Source organism: Podarcis bocagei, assembly GCF_964188305.1.
Source record: "Podarcis bocagei genome assembly, chromosome: 7".
NCBI lineage: Eukaryota > Metazoa > Chordata > Lepidosauria > Squamata > Lacertidae > Podarcis > Podarcis bocagei.
The window spans coordinates 34,659,648-34,687,384 of record NC_138132.1 but is presented as its reverse complement, the minus strand read 5'-3'; the positions used below and the strand labels follow the sequence as shown (position 1 = coordinate 34,687,384).

At 45.1% G+C, this 27,737-nt stretch overlaps 1 protein-coding gene across 10 annotated transcripts in view; it reads left to right on the top strand.

The window, feature by feature from the left end:
* Positions 1-27,737, top strand: part of MACF1 (microtubule actin crosslinking factor 1) — a 203,976-nt gene that overhangs the window by 62,107 nt on the left and 114,132 nt on the right. For 9 of the 10 annotated variants that reach the window (XM_081203849.1, XM_081203847.1, XM_081203846.1 and 6 more), the window contains 16 exons: positions 1,186-1,340; positions 2,353-2,479; positions 3,642-3,825; positions 5,209-5,378; positions 5,572-5,750; positions 6,335-6,473; positions 7,947-8,140; positions 9,687-9,849; positions 10,677-10,760; positions 12,213-12,320; positions 13,731-13,829; positions 14,552-14,704; positions 15,461-15,549; positions 16,040-16,175; positions 20,618-26,035; positions 27,519-27,668. In XM_081203849.1, coding sequence (XP_081059975.1) covers positions 1,186-1,340; positions 2,353-2,479; positions 3,642-3,825; positions 5,209-5,378; positions 5,572-5,750; positions 6,335-6,473; positions 7,947-8,140; positions 9,687-9,849; positions 10,677-10,760; positions 12,213-12,320; positions 13,731-13,829; positions 14,552-14,704; positions 15,461-15,549; positions 16,040-16,175; positions 20,618-26,035; positions 27,519-27,668 — 7,548 coding nt within the window. The remainder of the gene's footprint in view (positions 1-1,185; positions 1,341-2,352; positions 2,480-3,641; positions 3,826-5,208; positions 5,379-5,571; positions 5,751-6,334; positions 6,474-7,946; positions 8,141-9,686; positions 9,850-10,676; positions 10,761-12,212; positions 12,321-13,730; positions 13,830-14,551; positions 14,705-15,460; positions 15,550-16,039; positions 16,176-20,617; positions 26,036-27,518; positions 27,669-27,737) is intronic. The other variant, XM_081203841.1, reaches the window with a different exon arrangement.

The following is a 27,737-nucleotide window of genomic DNA, read 5'->3' as shown; positions in this document are numbered from 1 at the left end:
ACAGTGGTGAACTCCAGGTTTGCAGTTTTAAGCTTACAGTTGAAGCTTATACTAAACTTTGTTTTCCTGTAATGAGGGCTAGTTAACGAAACTAGGGTACCAAACCAGACTTAAACAACATGGGAAATTATAGCTTGTTAGAAACCATGAAGAAAATATGAGTTTCTTAACGTTGGTATCTGAATGCGATGTACGCATGGAATGCTTTCAACATTAAAAGATGTTGTACAAAGGCCAAGTAATATTGCTGTTTGTGCATGGAAGACAGGGTGAGAGTCAGTTCTTGGAGCATGGATGCCAGGGTTGTGGTGAAGAGGTGGGGTCACTTAGATTTGGATTTAGCATTTGTAAGAAGACCCAAGTCAAGAACACTTAACTTCAGTTGAGCAAAAAATTATTTCAGGTGCCCTATTTCACCACTGTAAGAAACTAACTAGAGAGTCTTTGGCATCTCCATCCTCTGAGATAGTGAAGAAATGTTGGAGAAGCTTCTGCTGAGAGTGTTTTAGCTGCAGAATGAGGTTGGAGTATAGTAAGTCCACTTGCAAGTCTTTGCATGGGTGGGGGTGGGGGAAATGATAGATAGATAGATAGATAGATAGATAGATAGATAGATCGATAGATCGATAGATCGATCGATAGAGAGATGATAGATAGATAGATAGATAGATGGATGGATAGAGGGAGCGTAGAGGAAACCCACTCTCCATTTATTCATACTCCCTCCCACCTGTGCAAAACTGTGTTTGCAGGCTTACCTGGCTTTGGGGAAATGGCATAAGGGCTCTGTCAGCATCCCAGAGCCCTTGTGCCACCAACCCAAAGCTGGGAAACAGCCCTCCACCTTGCAGGAGACCTGATTCAGGGGTTCCTGACTTTATGCATTTTTGTCTTTACACATGGAACCCGGAAACCGAACCCTTGCGTAAGATGGGGGCTTACTGTATGTAGCCAATATGGTGCCCTTCATATGTTTTGGACTACAACTCCCATCAGGCTCTGCAGGCATGGCCAATGGCCAGGGATTATGGGAGTTATAGCCCACAACATCTGGAGGGCACCACGTTGGCCACCCCTGGACTACATGATGCCTAGGATCCTTTTGTGGGAGAAGCTGTGTGGGGAGGACAAGGGGTGACAGTTTGACCATCTACTGGACCAGTGTTCCTTTTGTTGACCACACAGATCACCATCTGTAAGAATGACGAGTGTGTGCTAGAAGACAATTCCCAGCGAACCAAGTGGAAAGTGATCAGCCCTACCGGAAACGAGGCCATGGTCCCATCTGTTTGCTTCTTGGTGCCCCCTCCTAACAAAGAGGCCATTGATGTGGCCAGCAGGTAAAGGGATCTTTCTTTCCTTGAGCAATGCCAGGGTTCCTATTGACCTGGGGGTTCTGTAGGTGTGTGCATGTAAAAAAACCAAAATGTTTGCAGCAATTTGATGGGGGGTTGGGTCTGCTGGCATGTGTAACATAAACTTTTGTGGAAAGGAATAGTTTTCAACAGAGCTCTACTTGTGGAACAAAATCTAGCTACTGGGGCAAAGTGTACAGAAACCTAAGATCATACCTTTTGCCCCTTGAAGATTCTAGTTCTCATTGTGGACCAGATGGGTACAGCATCTGTCTCTTTCTCCCAGAGCCAGAAAACTTCCCAGGCAATCAAACATTTTGAAGTTGGTGCCTATGTTTTTGCCGTGGCTCTTTAGCCTAGGGGTAGGGGCAAGTTGGAACCTTTTTTAGCCCGAGTGCTACATTTATTCTGGGTAACATTCCAGGGGCCACATGCCCATCCTGGGTGAGGCAGGAGGCAAAAGTGGGCAAAGCAACAAATGTGAAAGTTGCCTTTTTACAGTAGGCAAATTGCTTTGCATGCCCAGACAACCCTCTCTATCCTCCAGCCAGCCAAGCAAGAAGTATCATCCAGGTTCAATGACTTATTTCAGCCAGGCAAAAATACTCGATGGGTGTAGATGAGGAGGGTGTGTTCTGGGGGGGGGGGGATCCTGAAAACCAGCTTGGAGGGCTACATGTGGCCTCTGGGTCTGAAGTTTGTCATCTGGCTTCTAAAAGTGTTATGTTGGAAATGGATTTTTTGGGGAGTGGTTGCTCAATTCTTTCCTTTTGTGAGAGGTTGCATTTACTTTTTGAATATGCTTGGGATATAAGGAGCCGCTTTAAACCGTGTCAAAACAACATTTCCAATACTGTCTTTGGCTGACCCATGCTGGGACGGAGACTTACTCCCCCTGGCCTTCCTGAGTAGATACAGCGTAATATACCATAATTCAGAAGGTTGATGCCCGCATGGTGCTGCAGACACCCAATTTTGAACTGCCTTCCAATTGTAGGGTGGAACAGCTGTACCAGAAGGTGATGGCCTTGTGGCACCAGCTCCATGTAAATATGAAGAGCCTTGTTTCCTGGAACTACTTGAGAAAAGACATTGCTCTGGTGCAAAGCTGGAATATGGAGAAGGTAATACTGCAAGCCCCAGAGTGATGCTTGCCAGTGAGATAAGGGTGTGCACAGCTAAAGCATGCCAGTCGTAAAAGTGGCCTCCTGATTGGGTGGAGCTGGACAGGAAGCTAGAAGGTGGTGGGAGGAAATGGGAAGGTAAGGTTGGATAGTAATACAAGACTGAAGAATTACATGTGCAGTGGGGTGAGGGCAAGACCCCTTGGCAACCAAAGACTTCCTTTAGTAAAATCAGCCCAATAAAATAAGAAGTTGTTTTCATATGCCACCAATATAGTGCCACTTCACAGCATAACCAAAATGAACATCCTGCTTAAACTCCTGAATTTAGAAGATTATAGAATGATAACTAACCACTTCTTTTTCATATAACAGCCCCATTACACAAATAGCACCCCTATTCTTCCCTTGGCCACTGAAAACCAAAGCCAGCTCAAACAAATACATTGCAGATGAGGTAGCTCTGCCACTCTGTTGCTTCAAAAACAATAACAACTTTGGGGTAGTAAAGATCAACCATTTTATTGTGGCATAAACTCTTGTGGGCTAAGCCCCATTTCACCATATACCTGAAACTTTGTGTTACCTGCCAAAGTAGGTATTGGCCCACAAAAAGTGATGGCATAATAAGTCTGTTGGTGATAAGATGCCACAAGACTCTTTATCCATGTGAATCAAAAGCAAGGAAGGTGCCTTAGATTTGTTTCATACATATGTTTCCTCCTACTCAGAGCTGGTCTTTTGTGTGTTGCTTGTCTCCAGTGATATTACAGTTACTGGCCAATAGGCACACATGTCCTTCTTAGGGGGCAATAACATTGCTAGCACCTTTGCAAAGGTAAATAGAGTCCAGTATGGTTTCTAATTGGATGTGGGGGGCATGTGCTGAGATTTCTGCATTTCAAGGGTTTGGACTAGGTGACCCTCGGTGTCCCTTCCAACTCTAGAATTCTAAAATTTTACGATTCTATGAATTTCCCAGCTTGAAGCAACAAACACCTGCAAAACTTATTTGACTGGAGCCAGCAATGAGACAAAAAATAATGCCTACCATTTTTGTCATCTTTGCTTGTACTGGCCTGTGACTCCAAGTGTTGTTCATCTTCACTTAGCCCTCAATGTGAACATGTCCCCTTTGTGTTTGTGTGTGTGCAACTCACAGCTCAGGGCCCTGGCCCCAGGGGAATGCCACCAAACCATGAGGAGCCTGCAGGTGCACTACGATGATTTCTTGGAGGACAGCCGGGATTCAGAGCTCTTCTCTGTAACAGATCAGCTGCGCCTAGAGGAGGATGTGGACTCATGCAAGGAGCACTTCCAGCAGCTTTTGCAGTCAATGGAAAATGGTAAGCTGTCTGAGCCTAGATTAGCTTTGCCAGCCTGGTGCCTCCTTCCTTCCATCAGCTCTGGGCTTGGTGAAGCCTGTCCTAGATGATTAATATTCTATGGCTTGGTTTTAACTATTTATTTTGTGCTTCTAGCCCAGGGGTCAGCAAACTTTTTCAGGAGGGGGCCGGTCCACTGTGCCTCAGACCTTGTGGGGGGCCAGACCCACCCCCTCCTGAAAGCACACACACACACACACACACACCCCGCCGATGCCACTCACGCCAACGATGCCTTGTCTTCAGCAGTGTCAGCATCCTCTGTCTCGGCGGGACACAGAGCCCAGGCTGCTGGCCTGGGCGGCAGAGGCAGCTTCCACGCTGCTTCCGCTTCCTTCTCGCTCGGCCACCTCAGCAGGAAGGAAGGAGCGGCGCCCAGAGATGTCCACAGCTTTTGATTGGCTGCAGGAGCTTCCTGCAGCCAATCAGAATCTGTGCTGCGTTGCAGAAGTCAGTCTCCGTGTGGCAAGGCCTCCACACCACGCCGGTTTAGTGTGGGGACTGACTGAGCGGGCGGCAGGGTTCGCAAGGTTCGCGCACCGGATTAACGAGCCCGGTGGGCCGTATCTGGCCCACAGGCCTTAGATTGCCAACCTTTGTTCTAGCCTGTATTTTTATTTGTGAACTGCCCTGAGATCTTCTGATGAAGGGCGGAAAATGAATGAATGAATGAATGAATGAATGAATGGGAATATTTGCAGTGTGAGAGATGGAAGGAACAATAACTGTTTCATTCAGGGGTGACTCTGGCCACCAAATCAATGTTTTTTCTGGCCCCAGGAACTCTCTCCTATTTTGACCAAGATGTGTCTTGAAGGAAAGAAACATGTTTTTCCAATTTTGTCACTCTTTGGATCTTGCGCATTAACTTGCCAGCTGCACCTAGCTGTAGTCATCTTCATTTGTTTTACTTGACAGTAAAATAAACCCATGAGGGGCACTATAGGGATGAGCAGGCTAGCTGTACCCCTTGCAAAGTGGAGGGCACCTCCTGTACGTGTGGAGGCTCCCTACACATTTCATAACCCTGAAAATCAGGGATCTCAAATGTAAAGCAGATTCGAAGGTTTGGTTCATGACACTGCACTGTCCACTGTAACCATCAGTGATTCCCCCAGGGTCTCTTGCAGATGAAGGCCTTTATTTCCCAACTCTGCTATCTTCTGAGGTCCTTTCTAATGGGAAATGCAGGGGACTGGGGCTGGATCTGTGGCCTTTTGCATGCAAAACATTGAGCTTCTATTGAGCTTCCAAACAGCAGTAGTATTTGACCCACATCTGAGCACATGAAACAGCTGGAGGAAGAATTCAGTTATTTTGCTTTTGTTGTACATGTGTGAACAGAGGACAAAGATGAGACTGCTTCTCGGACGTACCTCTCTGAGCTGAAGAATATTCGGCTTCACCTGGAGGAGTGTGAACAACGTCTGGTGGGCACCATCCGGACGCCAAGCAGCACTAGAACGGATGGGGACGCTCTGCAGGAAAACACTTTCCGGCTTGCCGAGCAGGAGGTTGGTGTTTTATAGTCTTCTGGGAATATTCCAGATTTTGGACAGTACAGTATGACTGAAAAGTCCCTTCTTTGACTTGTTACACCTCCCAGTTTAGTTCTTGCCCCTGCTGACCATTGCTGTGAAGGCAGATATGTAGCATGAAAGGTCAGTATCTCTGCTCTTGCTCACTAATGCCTGTTGGTCTCTGCAGAGGTTGAAGGAAGATTTGACTCACTTGAAGGATGACATGGAGCAACTTTCTGAGAGATGCACTATTTTCCTGCACAAGTCTCCAACAGGAACCAGCACCCCACACCTTCGTTCTGAGCTTAACCTGCTGGTGGAAAAGATGGACCATGTCTACGGGCTCTCAACTATCTATCTGGACAAGTGAGTTCTTATAGCCGTCTTATTAACAAGCCAAGAGAGGGAACCAGTTGTTGCTGTATGATAGGAACATACACACAGACCAACACAGACCATTGGTCCTTCTAGCTCAGTATTGACTCTGAACCTGAAAGCTTTTACATACAGAGTGTGTGCTCTGCTGTGGTTACTCTGTAAAATGTAGAGACCTTTTGGCTGTTAGCATCCTAGTACATAAAGAGTAGTTTATGCAATCCCCTGGAATGCATGCAGTGGGGCTTATTCACTCCCCTAGAATCCAGTAATTTTTGGAGAATTCCCAGAGGAAATGACCACTGGATTCCATTTTCTCAAAGCCAGGTGCTTCTGACTGGAATAGTTCAGCAACACTAGGATTCTGAGATCTATGTTGAGTTCAAGCGATACAGATCTTAATTTTGTATGTACTTGCAGTGAAGAAGGGAGCCCAGGAGTGGCAGTCATTTTGGGAGCCCCTTAGGTTGCGATGACATCTACCCACTTGGCCAGATACAAGCATGCTGATTTGCCACCAAATGAAAGCTTATCATGGTTTCAGGAAGTGAAGTTTCCCTTTTTATATCTGATAGGTTAAAGACTGTGGACGTTATCATTCGCAATACCCAAGGAGCTGAGTCTTTGGTCAAAGGGTTTGAGGTTAAACTGAGCCAGGAGGAGGCTGTGCCTGCGGACCTAAGTGCCATTCAGTCTCACCGAGCCACATTACAGGTAAGCTTTTCCCTCCACCAGCTGGGTCCTCCGGGTGGAGGACGCCTGTCTCATGTGGCTGCAAATTCTTACTGTCCTGATGCAGCTTATTGCTGCCTGATTGTGAACAGCAAACCAAACAGCTGTGCCTTTCAGGCCATGTTGCTCCTCAGGCTGATGCTGATAGCTCTTGGCAATGAGTCTGGCTTGTGCCAAGCTGATGAACACAGCATCTTGCATCTCCTGCCCTCTAGCGTCTGCCTGCTTCAACAGATGTACTTTGGATCTCCCAGCCATTCTGTGGGTGGACAAGAAGCCATTGTGTATTGAAGAAATGTACTTACCCTCCTTGAGCCAAATAGTTCTTTTTTTTTTTTTTAGCAAATACCTTTTAAGATCAGTAAATGAAGTTAGGTATTTACAAACACATAAGCTTGAAACAAACAATGCAAACATTATTTTCTACCAGAGGAGACTAACCTGTGGTCCTCCATATGTTGTTGGAACCTAGCTCCTATTAACCCTAGCCAGCATGGTCAGCAGTTGGGAATCAAGAGGAGTTGTAGTCCACCAACATCTGGAGGGCCACAGGTGTCCCATCCCTGTAACAATAAGCTGCAGTTAAATTTAAGGCCTGAAGGGAAAGACTTGGATTGGGAGTTATGTGAATTCAATGACCAGGTACTGCTAAGTGAAGCCATGGTTTAGCACAAAGGTGCAAGTTTCCAGGGAGAATGCAGCTGCTTGGCTCTTCTTCTGGTCCTGCTGCTGCTGCTGCTTTGCTGATGTGAGTTTCACCATGGTTTGGCTTAATGTAACGTCTGAATCCAGGTTTGTGGTTTATCTCAGATAAACTACAAGTGGTAAGTCATAGAACAATACTTGATTATGGATTTTGGTTGTCTAGAGTGACATAAACCATGAGCTCAGGTTTGGGTGTAATGCTAAGCCCAACTGTGGCTCAGCTTATGGCAACATGGTGGTGGCAGGATTGGAGGAGGAGAAGAGTGACCACAATCACCTGCCCGGAGGCCCACAAGCTTGCCTGTTTTGGCTTAGCATTGTGTGTGAACTGAGTCAGTGTCCTATTATTTTTATATGCTTGGCTTTGTAATCACTCTCTAGACAGATGTGGTATTTTTAGTTCTTTTTAACGTGTGTTGATTGAAATGATTATGTATTTATCATTTTAGCTATATAATAATATGCCCCGAGTTCATTGAACAAAGAGTAGTATAAAACCTTAATAAATAAATATTCACAGCACTGCGAACCTAGTGCCCTTCAGAAATTTTGCAGAACAGTTCCACACAGTCCCAGTCAACATGGCAGTGCTGGCTGGGGCTGATGGGAGTTGCAGTCCAAACACATCTGGGCGTCACCAGGTTGGTTAAGGCTGACCCAGAGGATGGGTTCTTGCAGCCTGCCTATTATTTATTTCAGTCATTCTCAATCGGCGCTTCTCTCTCTCTTTCTCCATTTTTAATGCTGCAGCAATGGATCCGTGAAGTGAATGATAAAGGCAATGTCTTTGCTATGTTGGAAGATGATTTGGCAAGAGCTAAAGTTGTGACAGACCAGCTGTACCGTCTGAAGCAGGAGCGCAGTCCGGACTTGGAGCGCTACCAGGAGAAAGGGAGCCAACTCTGGGATCGCTGGCAGAGGGTCAGCCTACAGATCGAGACTCGGTGAGAAGAACCACCTCTGGGCAACTTCTTTCTCACTGATAGGCTAACCCACACTTTTCTGTTTGTTTGTTTTTTTTATAATATTTTTATTGCAAATTTCAAATAAAGAAAAATCACCAAACATAACAAACAAAGAAAAACATAAATAAACAGAGACATAAACCTAGAATAAAGAAAAACATAACTGTTCATAACACATTTTTTCATAACTAACTGGACTTCCTCACATCTCCCTTCCGTGCGTTCTCAGTAATAAAGTTATAAACAGCAATTTATTACCTTATTTCAGTTCTTATTTTGTACTTCTCAAATATTATGTCTCAAACTTCAGATAATTTTTGTCAAATACTTATCAGCTTGATTTAAACATAATATTACTTCAGATTTCATCTTTTTCTTAAACATCACTTAATCTCATATATCCTTCAACTAAGTTGCTGGTACCATGTTATTTTCAATCGTATCTCCAACTTTTTCTATTATTTCCCAATACTTCGGCCATACGGCCTCCATATTGAGTCTTTTTCGAGCCTTGGCTTCCATTGGTGATAACCACCTTGGGGTCTTATTTTCTAATAAGTCTTTGTATTTTATCCAGACATTAAATATTGCTTTCCTGACAATATGGTTCTTGAAGGCTTTGTGAACCTTTACCTTGTCGTACCACAAATAAGCATGCCATCCAAAAGCATTATTAAACCCTTCCAGATCCAGGACATCAGTGTTCTCAATTAGTAGCCAATCTTTCATCCAGCAGAAAGCTGCAGCTTCATAATATAACCTTAAGTCCGGCAGGGCAAACCCCCCTCTTTCCTTTGCATCAGTTAATATTTTAAATTTTATTCTGGGCTTTTTGCCCTGCCAGACAAACTTAGAGATATCTCTCTGCCACTTTCCAAAACATTCCACTCTGTCCACAATCTGTTTCTGTTTGTTGCCCTCCAAATGTTTCAGACTGCAACTGCCAGCTGCTCCCTTTTTGTTTTCTGTACCCTGCTCCGGGATTCCTTGGGTAATAAATGATTTAAAATAAAGGAAAATTAAAACAAAAGAGAGAAAATAATGCCTACCCATACCCCATATCTTACTGCTTTTGAGAAGGACATGAGCCAGTTCTTGCACAGGAGAACAGAGAAAGGTTCTGCAGAAGCTTTTGTTGCCGTTTCTGCAAGGCAGGAAGGGGTTAAAGAGTCTTTCAGGGAGTGAGGGTAGATGCCAGTGTTGCTGCTGTCACCAGATCAAAATATGGCTCTTGGTAAAGATTAGTTACCCAACATGGATTTGCCACTGGAATTATAGGTTGTTTTAGCGCTCATCTAAAAGTTGTAAATGCCAAATCTTGCAGGATTCCATCATTCCAAGTCATAAACCATCCCATATTGCAAGCCTCTACAGGGCAGAACCTAATCCTCTTTTCTTTTTTAGTTTAGAAAGTGCCATACACAGCAAAACTGTTCTTACATCAAAGCAATATTGTTCATGCAACTTCAGGTTCGTAGTTTTATCTCACTCACCTTTTCTCTTCCTCCTCTTCATCTCTTGACAGCCGATCAGAGCTGGAGAGTATTGAGGAAGTACTGAGTGATTACCGGAACTGTCATGGGGCACTGATCCAGTGGATTGAGGAGACCACAACGCAGCAGGAACTGATGAAACCTGGACAAGCGGAGGAGAGCAGGGTCCTTTCAGAGCAACTCAGCCAGCAAATGGTAAGGTCCAGACAAAGCCACTGTTGCTTAAGCCATGGTCGGCTTAACAAATCACAGGTTAACAACAAGTTATTCTACCGATGATCAAACAAATCATGGCTTGTTTCTCCAGAGTTTGTTTTGCTTTCCAGATGCTCTTGCCTCATGTCTTTGTAGCATCTGAGGGTGGAGTGACCAAGCAAACCATGCTTAAGGAAGGGCGCTGGGTTTGTGCGTAATGCAAAGCCATAGTTAAAATTCATAAGCTTTAGGATTCATGGAGAACAAAGCAGTTAATAAATAGATTATTAGTAGCTGCTAGTAATAGAATCATAGAATTGGAAGGGACTACAAGTATCATCTAATCTAACCCCCTGGAATGCAGGTATCTTTCGTCCAAGAGGGGGACACGAACCCACAACCCTGGGATTAAGAGTCTCATGCTCTACTAACTGAGCTATCCCTTTGAATACCAGTTTCTGGGAACCTGTGTGGGAAGACAGCTGTTGCATTTGGGTCCTGCTTGCTGGTTTCCCAAATACATCTCAGAAAGACTATGCTCGACTAGATGGATCTTTGACCTGATCCAACTGGTTGTCTCTTACGTCTTTTTGAAGGAAAAGAACTGTAAATTAGGAAGGTGGGGGTGTCCCTAGCTCAGTGACAGACTGATAACTGTAGGGATGTTCTTGTTGGAATCATTAACTCAGTAATTAAGTGAAGTGTGTGGGCGGTGTGATGTGAATCTGTAGGAAAGAGAACACAGAGAGAACAAACCTTCTTAGAGGGCAGATAAACCTTCCAGTTTGTCACCATGATTTTAACATTGCTTTTCTCTTGCATTTAAGGCGCTGTTTGCTGAAATAGAGGCAAATCAAGCCAAACTGGACCAGTGTCAGAAACTATCTCAGCAGTACTCAGCTGCTGTCAAGGTAATACGATGGCTGTTCTGACTGAGTCTGATGGGAGTTGTATCTGGAGAGCACCAGATTAGCAAAGGCAGATTTAGATGGTTATCTGAAATGCAAATGACCGAACCACAAGAGATATGTGGGTTCTTTAAAGTTATCCCATGAGCTCTGGGAGGATATGATCAAAAACCTTTTCAAAACCACCATTTTCTTTTTCTTTTCTTTTCTGTTTGAATCTACAACTTAAGTTGTTAAAAATTGACATAATATGCAGAACTTGCAAATATGACAGCCAAAATAAGGAATCTGGGCATAAACAGACAAAGAGTGAATGGAAAGCTTTGGGGAGTATTAAAAAAAATGATGCTAAAATCAGTTTACAAGTACAGCCGTTCCTTGGTTTTCGAACAGCTTAGTTGGCTTCCGAACGCCGCAAACCTAGAAGTGAGTGTTCCAGTTTGCAAACTATTTTTGGAAGCCAGACGTCCGACAGGGCTTCCGTGGCTTCTGATTGGGTACAGGAGCTTCCTGCTCCCAATCAGAAGCCGCGCTTTGGTTTCTGAATGTTTTGGAACTCAAACACCGAATTTTAAAGGTGTGGCTTATTTGCAGGTGCGGCTTATATTCGGGCCAATACGGCATATGAACAGCAGTCAACTACAACAATGGTCTAGAAGGGATAAAAGTAGGGTGGATAAATAAATGGAGATGCAGCAAATTTAGGTTTATTATGAATGCCATGGAATGCTAAGTTGGGAAGTCTGTACAGAAATATTGTATGCGGGGAAAACAAGATGTGTGAACAGAAAAATGGAAAATGTAGTAATAATAATAATAATAATAATAATAATAGGTATACAGAGAGAACACATTGGCCTAGTTCACATGTAATGCTAAGCCGAATCATAATTTAGCAGGTGGACTCCTGGGTGGGGGGAGAACACAGGTCCTGTGTTCCTCTGTGGTTGTTTTGCTGCTGTGCTGCATTGAGCTAAGCCATGGTTTGGCTTAGCATGTTGTCTGAACCTAGGCTTGTGGTTTAGCTCTCCGCAGACAAACCTAGAACTTTAACTAACGTTTATCCTATGGTTTACAACTTATGGTTTGTCCGGAGAGTAGCCTGGTTTCAGATGACACGTTAAGCCAAATCACAGCTTAGCTCAGCATAGCACAGCAGCAAAACAAACATGAAGTCTCAAAGCCACTGCGATCTCTGTGGGAGGCCTCATGTTTCCTCATTCATGCTAAGCCATGGTGTGGCTTTGCGTTACATGTGAACAAGGGCATTGTGTGGCATCTTTAGCTTATTTATTACTTCTTTTTCAAGAATGCCCTTCATCCCAAGGAATCTCTCGTATACACGCCTGCTCAATTTGCTTTGGGATTCTGTTTTTCATTTTCCGCTTTATGTGGCAGTACTAAATGTGGGGTTTGTGAACTGAAACTCCCATATTTCCATTTTTGCATTGTCAGGACTATGAGCTGCAGCTGATGACGTACCGTGCATTTGTGGAATCTCAGCAGAAGTCCCCCGTGAAGCGCCGACGCATGCTTTCCTCCTCCGATGCCGTCACGCAGGAGGTGAGGGGCCTGGCCACTGCTGGCTAGTGTGTTCTGTAGGCTGGAAGTGGAGTGGGGCAGGGGAGGCGAGGGCTTGCTCAGTTTCCTGAGTAGATGGACATGTGGCACTCCTGCCTCTCCTCCTGAACCCGTGTGTAAAAGTTTCCACCCTCACTGTCTTTTCTGTCAGCCACAGAGGCTCTAAGCTCTAAGCATCAGGGTCTGGCATACGTAGACTTCTTGGAACCACGGGTTCAAATCCCTACAGGGATCGACCCAGCTCTGCCACCTGCAAGGTAAATAAAGAGCACCATGCAGTTCGCTGTGTGTGGATCTTTTGGATGAGTCCAAGGGTGCTTCCAGATGGGTGTTTGGTTATCAGATTGGTGCTCCTCATGCATGCACAGTGTTTTTGCAGCACCCCCAAGACATTGTCAGGATCAAAATGCTAGCCTATATCCCCCTTTGCCCCCCCCCCTTTTGATCTGGATTTTTAATTTTAAAAAACCCTGTTGCCAACCACCCGTTTGCAAATTAAGCCCCTGTCTGGAAGCATCCAAAGAAAAAGAGCCAGCAAGAGAAATCTCAACTGGCTGTTGCTCCATATGGAAGCCTGGGGTGCTGAGCAAGTTGCCTCTTTGAGTTTCTGCACTGAGTTTGTGTTGGGGGTGGCCCCAAGTGAGGTTTTTGTTATTTGCTTCCACCCTGATGAAACAGATTGGGGCTCTGCTTCTTAGAATCATAGACTTGTAGTGTTGGAAGGGATGCTGAGGGTCATCTAGTCCAACCCCCTGCAGTGCAGGAATCTTGAAAACCTGGCCTTTTCCCGCAGGTTTTCAATTGTTCCCTGGGAGCAAATTGTTCCCTGGTAGCCTTGCTCAGGACCACTTTACAAGGCTAGAATTCCTTAGCTTCAGCATACTTCCACACAGCCAGAGAGAGAGAGAGGGTGTCTTGGTCCTGCTGGCAGAACTGGGCTATGTCAGGCTATGGCTGTCTTCCTCACCCTAACATTTTGGGGAAAGAGATGTATAGGAGAGAAGCATCCAGATTTCACATCCATGTGCAAGATGGCAGAGTTCTTCTTCCAGCTAGAAACCACCCTGGGGTGGCTCTCAAAGCGGCCTTTCTTCCTTGAAAAAGCAGAGAGGCTGTCTTCAGCATTTCTTCCTTCTCCCGTTCCGTATTTAACTGTTATTTTAAGATGCACATGTGCTCTGTCTCCAAGATTGCTGCACTTCGCTGGCTCTGTAGAAATGTCCATCAGATTGTGCAGTGAGTGGGGGCATTTCCCTGTTCTCCAGAATGAGAAAGGCTGCATGTTCGGAGCAAAGTGGGAAGTTGGATACTCTGTCATTCATTGGCTTTAACAACCACGTTCTTTGTGGTGTTGTTTTTCTCTTGTGTTCTCTCTCCACCCCACCGTTCCAGTTCATGGACCTGCGCACACGCTACACAGCTCTGGTCACATTGACCACGCAGCACGTGAAGTACATCAGTGATGCTCTCCGGCGCCTGGAAGAGGAAGAAGTAAGGATATAATTTATAGTGGCTGCTCTCTGGTGTCTGCATCATGAATCCATTGTGGCCCACTGGGGTTAGGCAGTGGGTTTTGCCGCATGTGATCTTGGGAGTTTTAGTCCCTTCCCTTTGAAGGCATCAGGGCTGCAACAGTTAGAAGGGCTCTTTAGTTGGCATGGAGTCACAAAACCATCAGCTTCTTGCTAATACTTGCAGTCATTCCTTTCCCTAAGCTTTATGTGAGGAGTTGTTCTTTTCTAACCATCTCTCTCCCTTGCCCTTCCTTAACCCAATATAGTTGCCATTTAGTTTTTTCCTCAAGGACCTGCCACTTCTGTCTATGTATACTTTAGGCCCTTGTTTTTCAGTCCCCTGTCCAGAGATTTTCCCATTTAACCCCCCTCCCCCAAACTCCTGGGTTCACACATATCCATCTGCCTCCCCACCAACACCATATTCTTACATTGTATGTAACCTCCAACCAGGTTAACTTTTACTTCACCCACAGAATCTACACTGTGTCAGTGTTTTGTTCTTGATACATCTATCCCAAGCAAGTGATAATGTTTGTGAGCATTCCGTGGCATAACAGCTTAGCTAATATCTAGCAAAGGCTTGCTGACATAGAGCCAGCACATTTTTTAGCATGTTATGCCTATAAGAAGTATTTGATTTTGTTGCATACATTTATGTGGCCATATTCCATCTCTCTTTCTTTTTTCTTCTTGCAGAAAGTTGTGGAGGAGGAGAAGCAAGAGCATGTGGACAAAGTGAAGGAACTCTTGGGCTGGGTCATGGGTTTCAAACAGAGTGCACAGTTCAAAAGTGTCCCACCGAAGGGCAAAGAGCTCGGAGATATTGAGAAGTCCATCTTGGAGCAGCAGGTGCGTAAGGGCAGGGGGTGCCTCTCACTTCCTTTGATGTGTGTGTCAGCAATACCAGACTAAGCCTAGATCAATCCTGCTGGGTTTATCTCTCTAGTGGGCAGTAGGACATCGCCAGGTGGGTTGCTAACTCCCAGTCACTTGAAGAAGGCAGAAAACGTCTTCATTTCCACTGGATGTGAGCTCCTCCACTTCCTCAGGGGCTCAGTTCATTTTCTGCTTTGCTTGAAGTTGGATTTATTTTTTCATTTTTGTTCTTCTGGCCTTAATGAACAAACTGTTGTGTGAGTTTTTGCCTGAATAAACCTCTATCCTTCTGGAAATAGTCACTGATTTTTGTCTGGTTTCCCCCCTTCTCTCTCTGAAGCTGTTTTCTTCAGAAAGAATTCTCTGCTTCAAATATCACTCCAAATGGAGGTTCATTCTTTTTACTAATTAGCTGGTTTCTTAAATCCCCAAATTATAACTGTGACCTATTTTGAACTTCTGATAATTTTTTTAAGACAATAGCTGATTAATTCTGATGCTGGGAACTAGTGATCTATTTGGATTTACTAGTCCAGTCTGTGTTGATCTGGTGCCCTCCAGATGTTTTGGACTATAATTCTTATCAGTTCCAGCCAACATTGCTGGGAATGCTGCATTGAGTCACTGGCCCTTGAGCTTCTTCCAGTGCTTGGACATGTGTCACTAGATCTTAGAGATGTGTCACCCTTCTTGCCCTGCTGAACATAGTACTCTCCTTCTTCTCATCAGGTTCTAAATGAGGAATTGGTTACAAAGCAGGAGCAAGTCTCGGAAGCTATCAAAACTGCTCAGATCTTCCTTGCAAAGCATGGACACAAGTGAGTTGGAAGAACGTCAGTCAGAAAGAATTAAATTTGTTTGGTTTATTGCAGATTTAGTTGTTGCAAGGGGTGGGGATGGAGTTTAAGCTTGCATTTTCCCTATTTTTAAATTCACTTAACTTCTCGGAGTGTTTTATGCTATCATCCTGAGAAAACAAAGATGGAAATTTGAAATGGATGTCCTGTAGAAACACAGGAGCTAGGGAGGAAATTTCCAGGCTGTCATTGCTGATGGAGTGTTTTTGACTTGATCACAGAGGCAGCACATGTTTTGAATGTATAAGGTGCCAGGGTTGACCTCTGCATCAGGATTCCTGGAGCCTGCCAGTTGGAGTAAGCTGTATAGGGCTAAATTGGCCACTTCCTCCACTCAATATATTGCAGGCCTGAAGCTATATTGCAACCCATGATCTCAGCAGGCATCCTTTTAGGATTTTACAATTGCCGTGCTTATATCAAGAGATGTCTCTTATGTGCCAACCTGCAGGCTTTCTGCCCAGGAGAAGGAACACATTGTGACCCAGCTGGATGTCCTCAAGAAGACTTATGACCAGCTGTGCTCTGACTCCACTGAACAGCTCCAGCAGCTCCAAAGTCACATGGCCCAGGAGACTGCCCATAAGGTATCCCTCCTCTCTCCATCCCAGGATCCTCCCCTGTTCGTGATATTCTTTCTTTCCCTCCCCAGGGGTGGGAGAGAGAATCTGTTCTTGGCAGCACTTGTCCCTTCATCCACAGCCCTGATGGCTTTTGAAAATCCTTGTTAGTCAGCTCCATCCCATTCTCTCCCACCTTCTGCATTCTGAAGAGGTTCCTCCTTTGCTGAGTTGGTTTCTGAAGGATGAGACAAGAGAGAGTTTCATAAACTTGTTGATTTGGGCAGATGACAGACTAGGGTTGTCAGACTCCTTGCCCATGGAGGGCTCCTGTGCCATTGGAATACTCAGGTTCCTTTGCAACCATGCTAAAGTGAAGAGGAAAGCTGCTAGCTGATGCATTCTCTTAGGAAAAAATATAAGACTTTGGCCACCCCATCTTGTTTGTTCAGCAGTACTCTGAAAATGAGTGCATTCCCCAATCTGGGACTGGAGATTTCCAAGGATGCCTTTCACCTATGGTGATGATGATGAATTGCATTATAAGCTTTGCAGCATTGCTGCAAAAGAAGTTTTCAGCATGAATTTAAAGGCATAAATTATAGTAGCCTAGAGTTTTGCAGACCCAGTTTAGGTGAAGAGTTCAGGTGTCAGGGGCAGGTAAGTAGGCAGGTAGCAAAGAAAAGAGAGATAGAAAGAGAGAAAGGATCAGAGGCTGTTCCAAGACCCAGTAGCTCTTTAATGGCTGGGCCAGCTCTGCTACTAACAGTTATGATTGGGGGTGTGGGGGGAGAAGCTAAAGGAGGCAAGTGAGGTCATGGAGTAGAACAGAAAAGCCAGCAAAGGGAACCAAGAACCTGACTTAAGTATAATGCTTTCTTCTAATCTGAAGCAAACAAGAGGAAAACAAATCTCTTTCTCCCCCTCCTCACCTCCCCACCCTCATGGGATGACAGTGCTGTGTTATTCCAATAATCGGATACTTCACTGCCAGAAAATATTTCATACATTTCTTCCACACACTTCTGAGCTCCACTTTATGCCAACCTCCCTTCTGGCAAAAATGTCTTTGAACATCTGTCCCATCTGTGTTTCTTGGTTTGTTCTTCTGGAGTCCTGCCTGGGTATACTCTGTATATTACATGTACGTAAGTGTGGTATTCATGTGTCCAATGCAATATGTATATCTGTGTGGCGTTATGTTTTGACGCTTGCTACCTCCCTGTGTCTTGAAGCACTAACGAACCTATTAAAGCAGGAAGAAAGCCCTGTTGCCCTTTTTAGTATTTGGGCTAAAGGTTGTATGGGATGGCAGCATTTCAGTAAATATAACCACTTCTGTCACTGAAGCATTAAAATGTTGTTTTAGATATATGTCAGTTGCCCCCTGATCTGAAGACCACCATATCATCTGCCTTCCTGCAGCACCAGCTGTACAGGGGTAGGAGGTTCCATGGAAAAGGCCATACCGATCTGTTCACGTTGTTCCCTCTTGTAACTCACTGGGAGCCAGCACACTTTGATTCTGGCTGCCCACTGCAGGAGACCCATGTGAACTAGCAGGGGTCTAAAGAAGAAAGGCCAGAGTGGAGCAGAGTGACCAGAGGGGGATGGATTTTTCCCAAGGAAGCTGTAGACCTGCTGTCACCAATGTGGCTCCCTCCAGATGCTTTGGACTGGAACTTTCGTCAGCCCCAGTCCTGTGTGATTGTGTTGACTGGGGTGAATGGGGCTGTAGCCCAAAACATCTGGAGGGTACCAGGAGGGTGAAAGCTGCTTTTAGACGTCTCCACTTATGTGTGGATTTACCTTTTACTTTGGTTTGAGTGCATCACAATTGTAGAAATCCTTTGGGGAGCCATTTGAAAACCTTTTTTGCTCATGGAAGAATCTCTAGATCTTGGTTGAAAATGTCTGGTTCAAAGCAATGGGAAACTGCACGCCAAAACCAAAATGACAGAACTCTCTGCATTGAGCATGATGTGTCCCTGTTTGGTTTGTGTTCATGTGGAATTACTGTTCAGATTAACTGCCATCCTTGCTTCCAATTTTGTGTTGTCGTTTTTTAAAACTAACAATCTGGAGGTCACACCAAAAGCCTCACTCAGGAAATGAGAAAAAGTGGTGTGTGTGTTTTGGGGGGGCATATTGTTCTTTCTACTTTTTTGTGCAAAACAAACAGTCGCATGCCGGATGCTAACACCCCCCAGCTTTTACACTGTGTGTGCCATACGGCTGAGCTGCTCCATAAAGGCTCTGTCTTCTTTCACTGCTCACGGCAAACCCCACAACTCTGGTAAGTAAAAAGCCTTTTATGACTCCTGTCCTTCCCCTCTTTTCTCTCTCTTTTCTTCTCTTGCTGATTTTAATATCTGGATGTGCATGTTTGGAGTCTTGATTGTGGTGCAAGAAGGCTTTGTAGGCCTTTCCAGTGGGTCCCTGGAATGGAGCTTTGTCAGGGCCACCTCTTAGCTCTGCCAATTTGGAGCCAGAAAGAGCACAGCCTCTTCTTAGGAAGTCTGAATGCCTTATCAGGCTTGTTTGCCTGCAAGCTGCACCCATGGTCTGGATGGCAAGCAGGCCTCCATGGACATAGTGAAGTCCAGTCCCCAGCCAATATGGCATCTGTACCACTCCCCCAAATATGAGTTTATGTGCAGTTCAGGCTGGAGATGGCCAAGATCTGGCGATTCCACAGGTCTACGTAGTGCTACACCCCCCTCCCTTTTCCCAGCTAAACTACCTTCACCAGATTTCTGATTTAGCGCAAAAGTGCAGGTTAAGAGTCCATGAAATTCCCATTGTGTGCTCTAGGGGATAGAGTTCTGGGCATATTGGGAGGCTCTTAGTTCAAACTGCAGCATAGCCATAAGCTCAACTGCAGTGTCCTTGGGTAAGTCACTTCAAGTCATTTCTATAAATATCTGTGGTCTCCACTACATATATTCTGTCATCCTTAGAACTGACATCCCCCCTTTTGTATCTCCTCAAAGGAGTATCGTTATGCTCCTTCCCTCCATCACCGGTGGGGGTGGGGTTAGGCTCAGCTTTTGAAAACTTCCTGTTATGAGCCTATGACCTAGTTTGCACACAGGGCTAAACTTGGCATTTTGTGCCAACTCTGCCAAGTAGCTTAATTTGTTTTCTTCTAACAATCCATGATTTCAATCCATGGTTTATTGTTCACTTACAAACCTTGGTTTGTTATAACTATGGCCTGGTGTTACAGGCAAACTCAGCATCCTTCCTTTGCCGTGGTTTGTTTCAGTCAGATGTTCAACAAGGAGTTGGAAAGCAAATCAAACTTTTGAGGAATAAATTGTGCCTTGTTTGACCATCTGTTAACTTGTAGTTGACTGGTGGGTTGTTAAGTAAACTGTGGCTTAATCAAATCATGGCTTAGAATTGTATGCAAACCAGCTTATGTTTGGAAGAAACGGATTGAGATGTGTTGGCCTCCTTTCACCATTAGTTTACCAGCTAAAGCATCTCATCTGCAGAATACAGTAGTTGCCCTGAATGAGCCGAAAGCGCCTCCTGGCTTGCCCTTCCTGTAACTGCAATTGTGATGGAGAGATGACTAATGGCAGACAAGCTGGGTCCTTCAAGCAGTTTGTCTTCCATGATCTGCCTCCGCACAGAAGACTAAGGAATCTCAAAGATGTTGTTGGGAAATCACTGCTAGATGTAGGTGTGAGCAGTGTCTGAGGTCCTTGTTGCACCTTGATACCTGTTCAAGTTGGTTCCAGTGTTTTCACACACACACCCCTTGCCCATAGTAATTGCTTATTCTAGGCTGGATTTTGACATGTCATGAGACAGGGCTCTGAAGCCTTCTGAAACACCATGGTGAGGGTGAACATTGTGCTGAAATGTGAGAGGCTGCCATTTAAGTGGTCAGGGGAAAGAGCTCAATGGCATGGCTGCCTCTTCTTCCATGGTCTGCCACTTTTCATGCCCGTGTGTGGGTACTAAGCTTATGGGAAGCTTGAGGAGGGGGCTAAGCTTGTGCCACTTCCCCTCCTCCATTTCGCTTTGCTTCCTGTTGGTGACCCTGTCTTGTGGCTCTTCTGTGCAACCTGTCTCTCTTTCTGCATATATAAATGCCCAAAGGGTGGTGAGTGCATGGCACTCTCTCTCTTTCCCCATCTGTCTTTGTATCTTTATGTGGAACATCCTGGCCACTCGGTCCATCTTGCTGCTTTGGCTGCTTTGCTCCTCTTGATGGGTGTCCAAAATGTCTCAGAGTAGCCACTTATGGCTGGCTAGATTGAGCTCCAAACAACTTCCGAAACCAAAATCTTACAAGAAAAATCCTTATCCATTGGGGAATCTGCTCTCTAGTACCTTAAAAGACTGAGACATCATTGGACTTGGGGGTGCTTTATAGTTAACAAACACCTTCATAGTGGCTTCTCTGTTCTTGAACTTTCCCCCCTCTTTCTCCCCTCTCCCCTCCCTCTCTTTAGGGAATTGAGACTGTGGCAGGAGTGCTGGACCTTGGCACGATGGAAGTCTTTTCTGTTTGGGAGGCCATGCAAAAAGGTCTCCTAGACCAAGAAACAGGCCTTATACTGCTGGAAGCCCAGGTGATCACAGCTGGCCTTGTGGTTCCCAATACCAGTGAAAAGCTCCCTTTGGCTGAAGGCCTGGCACGAGGTATCATAAACGACAGGATCTACAAGATACTGGAGGAACTGCAAAGTGCCGTCCAGCTGGTAGACAACACAGATGCCAAAGGGAAGCAGCTTCTTCCACTTGTGGCTGCAATGGAAGATGGAACCATCAGTGAAAGCGTTGGGCTGAAAATCGCAGAAGTGCAGATTCTCACTGGCGGGTTTATAGACTCTTCCAGCCAAGGCAGGATCAGTTTACAAGAGGCTCTTCAAAGAGGAAACATTACCACCCGCCTTCATGGGAAGTTGGTTTCCCATCTGAGGTCTTGCAAGGACTTGATTGACCCCAACTCAGCCAAGAAAATTAGCTTGAGCAACCTGATGCAGCAGTGCATCCTTCACCAGGAGACAGGACTGAGGCTGCTCCCAGTGAAACAGCTGGCAGGTGGGATGGTGAGCTTAACTTCAGGCCGAAAAGTGAACATCTTCCGTGCAGTTCAGGAAGGCCTAATAGAGAAGCAGGTGACTGTGAGGTTGCTGGAAGCACAGCTCTTTGCTGGTGGCATTGTAGACCCCAAAAGCGGCCACCGGCTGACTGTGGATGAAGCCATAAGACATAATCTGATTGACCAAGATCTGGCTTGTGCCCTTCTGGTCCGACAGCTGCAGACAGGTGGCATTATAGATACGGTTACAGGAGACAGGCTTTCACTGGATGAAGCAGTGAGGAAAGACTTAGTAGCATCAAGAATTGCTGTAGTGATTCTAGAATCCCTTTGGTCATTTATGGGTCTTCTGCAGCCCAAGTCAGGTGAGATTCTCCCTGTTACAGATGCCCTGGAGCAGGGCATTTTGTCTTCTGAGCTAGCCCATAAGATTCTAAGCAAACGGCAACACATTGAGGCACTTTTCATACCCCAAACCAGAGAGATCCTGACCTGGGAGAAAGCTGCTGATTGTGGGATTCTGGACAGAGATGCCATTGAGAAACTGAAATCAATCCGCCTTCCTGATGTCATGCCAAACATGCCCCTTGCAGATTCTCCAAGCAGGCAGGAAAGGAGTATCCCCCCCTCAGATAGCCCAGGGGACGTTAAGAACCAAAGCAAATGTCCACTAAGAAGCTGCGAAGAACGGACACTGTTTCATTTGATGACTCACAGCTATGTCAACATCAGCAATGGCCAAAAATTGCTGCTTGTAGATGGGGAGTTAAGTAACCTTGCTGAAATGCTTGTTGCAGCTCAAGATAATGGATCTAATGCCCATCCCTTAAAAACTAGTGAAAGCCAACCCCAACAATGGGATGATTTTGAGGACGGGAAGACAATAACTGTGGTTGCTAAACCCCATAATGAATTCGCTTTGAAGGAATTTGAATTTAATTTATCTGTGTCCAAAGAAGAGTTTGAAGGATATATGCCCTCAGAAATTTGTCCGTCTAACAAAACACTTGAAATAGAAATTGGAGAACTTCCAGTGAAAGAAATAGAATGTGTGAATGTAAAGATGCCAGAGATGGAAGTGGATCCTGTGGGAGACCTTAAAAGTGAAATGGATGACTCCAGAAGAGAGCAAAACCTGACGACAAACCAGAGCAGGGATGAAATTGAACTGCCAGAGTCCAAATCCATCAAGGACTCCAGCTTTGAAATGGAATCCACAGATGTGGAGATCTCGTGGGAAAATGTTACGTTTGCAAAAATGCAGGCAGAAGAGATGGCTTTCAAAGAGTGGGAGACTGGGATTGAAATATATCCTGTTGAAAAAGAAAGCGTTATATCCACTGTTGATTTGGAGAAACTAGAGGAATCTCAAAATTTGAAGGATAATGCTATTGAAAATTTCACTCTTGCAGCAGAAGATGCAGCAGGTGCTGACCCTGAGAACTGGCTAAGTATTAGAAAAGTGAGAAATGAATCAGTTGAAAGTCTTTATCAAGCTGAAGGGAAATCTACAGATGACCATATTATTGAAGAACTGTTGAGTACGGAAGGAAAAATGGATCATTTCCATCAAACTGATAGTTCTGCGTCCCCAAAACTGTCCACAGACTTGGGAGAAGACAACACCCTTAAAATATTGCTGATGCAGCTTCAGGATGGTGGCATAATTCATGAACAGACAGGGAAGAAGATGCTCCTAGATGAGTCCATTGCCTGTGGAGTTGTACCCAGCCATACAGCCATTAAACTGATGGACAAGTTGAAAATATTCAGTGGCTTCTTTGATGCTGAGACCTGTGAATCATTAACCACCGAAGAAGTCATTGGTGAAGGACTGATGGATGAGAAACTTATGCAGAAGGTGCTAGCATCTGATCAAGCCATAAGTGGTGTTATAGATCCACTTCGAAAAACCATTCTCTCTATCAAGGATGCATCTGAGGTTGGTCTGTTGGACAAAGAAACCGCTGCACGAATCCTGGAAGGGCAAGTTGTTACCGGTGGGATTGTTGACTTCAAGCGTGGCAAGAAAATATCAGTCACATTGGCTTCTAACCATGGCCTCATACAGCAATCTACCCAAGAAGATCTTAAGAAACTAGAGAAAGCATCTAAGGGGAAAGGTACTGACGATGCAACCAAAGAGAAGCTAATCACTTTGCAGGCTGAAATAGGAGGCATCTTAGATCCTAAAACTAAAGAACCTTTGACAATCACCCAGGTTGTGGAAAAGGGATTTCTCGCCAAGGAGAAAGCCTTCCAACTCCTGACCAAGCAGATAGCTGATGGAGGGATTATTCACCACAAGACAGGGTTGAGACTTTCTGTGGAGGATGCTGTGGAACATGGATTGATTGACCAAGGCTTCTATGAAGATCTCACAAAGGCAGAAAGTATATGCTTGCATCAGTACATTCATCCAGAAACAAAGGAACCTATGCCCTTGCCTCAAGCTGTATCCCTGGGATTAATCAGCTCAGATTTTCAAAACAATGTTCAAGAAATACAAGCCTCAACTGGAAGCATATTCGACCCTGTTTCTGGGCAGAAGATTATATTGGCTAAAGCTGTGAAGGAAGGACTCTTGCCCAAAGCAGTTATGGAGAAAGCCATTGCATCCTCTGAAATGAAGCATGCAATAATTGATCCAGAGAGCTGTAGCTTGGTCTCCTATCCAGAACTGGTCAGGAAAAGCAAAATTGACATTGAGTCAGGACAGAGATACTTGGAAGTTGTTCCATTTCGAGACCTCAAAGATGAAGTGACTGGGAATGTACTCTCATATCCACAAGCAGTTAAGCTTGGCAAGGTAGACCCCATGCTTGCATTGAGGTTGTTGCAGGCTCAAGCAGACACAGGTGGCATCATGGAGACTTTGACTTGCCAAAGGTTGACACTGGCATCTGCTTTGGAGCGAGAAGTGCTAGATAAAGATACAGCTAAAGCCATTGCTCTTAATCAGCTCTTGGCTGGAGGAATTATTGGTACTAAGAGTGGAGAACGAGTGACGTTAAAAGAGGCCGTTGAGAGGGGCTTAGTCAGTGAGGAGTTAGCCAGCACAGTTAAAGAAAGTGTTTCAATAAGCAACAATAGATCTGAATGTGAGAACCTGGAAGAACGTGAAGAGCAGCAGCCTCAGCTGTTGCTGCAAAATGGGACCTCCATGTCTGAAGTGTTAGGCGTTTGTGAATATGCTGCTGAGAATCATGATGAGAAAGAGACTCCAGTGCCTTCAGCTATGGAGAGCAGCCTAACTGGTGATGCCACTAGCAACTCTTCAAAAGGGATTCAAGAGATGGCAAAAGAAGTGGTTGAATCAGTGCCAGCCTCCTTTCCTTTTCCTACTGCACTGGATAGTTTGGCTAGTCAGCTTTTAGCAGAAGGCAGGCTGGCTCCTGAGCTTGCCTATATGTTAGACCCAGCTGATGCCCTGAAAGTTAAAGCCCAGAAAAAAAATATTAGGAGGAAAAGCAAGTTGAGAGGGAAAGAACTGAAAGGCGAATTGGAAAAGCAAGGAGGAAACGATCAGGTGATTGAAAAGAAATTGGAAGGAATTGTGTCTCAGGAGGAGAGGTTTGGGATGAATGTGATGATGAACCAGACAATTAATGGGGACCAGGAACAAGACAAGAGATTTACTCAGGAAGAGAGTGATGCTGCAGCCATTGTCCTCCAGAAGAAAGCTCAGGGTATCGTACACTTGGAACCTCTGGAGGTGTCAGCACCCAAGAAACTCAGTTCTGTAGGTCAGACGGAGGAAGAAAATGATTTCATAAATTCTGAAGGACTTCCTGCAGTAGTAGAGCCCAAGAAACAGGCCTCTGATGAGCTGCAGTGTGCAGACATCAAGACTGAACTACCAAGCCCTGGCTCTCAATTAAGACCCTCGGATCTTCTCACTTCAGAAAGTATTGACTTAAAAAGCACCAAGAAGAAGAAAACAAAAAAGAATAAAAAGCAGTCTGCTGCCCCAGCAGAACCACTTAGGGTGTGTGGCTCTTCCCAAGAAAGGCCATCCCCTCCTACCCCAGATTCCAAGGAAACTTTTATGAGAAGGATCAAGGAGGAGTTGGCCTCTGGGGTTCTAGAATCATTCCAGGAGAATATATCTGACAGGGTGACCAGCAGCCAGACCACAATAGAACAAGTGGAGGTTGAGAGACTAGATCCACAGACATTTGGAAAAGAGAACAAGCAGGAAAGAATTAAAGCAAACATCACAGATGATCAGAAAGTGAATGTTACCCCAAAGACAGATTCACCCAGACAGTTAACAGAGCAAGAGACTAGAATTTACCAAGATTCCTTGGTAGAGGTAGATAATCTGGAAGAAAGTGTATCTCAAGAAAAGGCCAAAGAACCAATTATCTCAAAGGTCCCAAAAGCTAATGTGCCTACTAAGGCAGATGGCACAGAATCCTCAGGGCCGTCTGCACTCAAGACAGAACCTGTGCAAAACAGAGAGACCCTAGAGGACAAAATAAGTCATTATCATTCTGTGCCTTTGCTCAGACAAGAGGATGCTGTCCAGGAGCTAACTAGAAACTATGGAAGTGCTGTTGCCAAAGGAGTGCCTGTGGATGCAGAAGCAGAAGAGATGAGGCACATTGGTTCTATGCGAGATAAGAAAATGGAGCCAGAGGCACAGATGCTGCAAGACCAAGAGTTTCCAGAAAGCAAGAGGGATATTTCTAGGCGAAAAGCACCTGTGCAAGACACTGAAACCTCAAAAATGACCAGAGAAAGCAAGGATGCTGATGAACCCACCTGTGTGGTTGAAGGCAGTGGGGAAGAGAGATGCCAAGATGCCCCCAAACTTGCCAAGGTAGGTGGACTTATTAATCTCAGAGACATTTATTCATATTGTAAAGCTAGCTGGACAGCTGAAATGAAAGTATATCTCTTGAGCAGTGGTGTAGGGTGGGTTGGGAGACACAGGAGAGTGACCCTCTGGGACTCTCTCAGAGCAGCAACAGCATCTACCAGAACACCAGGATAATTTATGGAGCCTCCTCACTCTGGTGAGTAAATGAGGCACTAATGAGGCTTTCAGGTTTGTGACAGATAAACATAGAGGAAGTCAAGAACACGAGAAAAAATAAGCAAGAGGCTAAATGCTTCTCTCTTTTAACTTCATGCAAGCAGTTGAAATTGTGGCATTTTCACTTTTGCCAAGGTGATTTGCATTCCTGGTGAAATGCTAACAGCTGCATTTCAGCTCCTGGAAGATGATGATGATGATGATGATGATGATGATGATGATGATTATTATTATTATTATTATTATTATTATTATTATTTTGCTGAAGCTTAGTATATTTTACCTGTTGAATCTATGCAGTCAGGAGGGAGCATCTCTACATTTAAGGAGAGCTGACTCCCCAGGAAACTGTGGACATGATTGCAGTCACACTTATCTTGATGACTTGGGCATGGATGGCACTGGGGGCTGCCATGATGCACTTCAAATTCTACCACTACACCACTGCTCTGGAGGCCAGGTAGTCAGCAGTGAAGGAGCAAGCTAAACCAGGCCCCCTTCCCTTTGGTGCAGCCCTGCCTATGTCTTCCTTTACAGTTGGCCAGCTTCAGGGAAGAGGGGCAGGTGAAGGGGTGGCTCTTTCCTCATCATAGTTTGGAGCTTGACTTGCCCCCTAGAAGTGCAAGGAAGAGGAAGTTACATGCCCAATAAATGTGATATAGCGGGCGGGGGAATAGGGTACCCTCCAGATGTTTTAGACTCCAACTTCCATCAACCCAAACAAGTATGGCCAGTGCTCAGAAATTAGGGCAGTTGGCTGCCCCTGAAATACAGCCTGAAAGTCAGAGGTGGGGAACCTCAGGTCTGCAGGCCAAGTTAGGCCCACCGGGCAGCCCAGTCAGGCCTCAGCAGCTGTTTCTGGCCACACTACAACCTCTAGGCATTCAGCTGACACCACATGGTGTCAGGAGTCCTGTTGGTGTCATGCGGCACTTGCTTGTATCAGGGGGTCTTGAGTGGAAATGGTCCTGCCAGAAAGCATTTGGTGCCAAATGTAAGGATTTCTTAACCAGATGTTGGAAGGTTGATAGCCAGGTAGACTGGTGAGTCCCTCCTGGGAGAGAGTCTCAAGAAGACGGGCCACTATCAGGGAAACCTTACAATCTTTTTAGAAATTAATATTTTATTTAAAAAATGAAATCTGGCCCTACAAGAAACAGAGTTTTTAGATGAAATAAGCTAGAACCATGCAAATAGATTGTTGTGCTTTGTCTGTATCTCTCCTATTCTGTCTAAAACCTGTGTTTTAATGCCTCTGACTCCATAGGCTCCACACAGCAAACAGCTTTGCCTCAGCTATGATGAGAAATTGGTTGTGCTCCTGTCCAGAGTGCGTGACATTGAGATGCGCATCCAGCGAGTTCAAGTTGCAGATCTGAGTTCAGCAGCACTGCGGGAACTGCTTCGCCAGGCTGAGGTAAGAGGAGTGGCTTTGGTTTTCACACATAAAGGTCACTTTCCCCAGTGGGCTGGCCACTATGGCAAT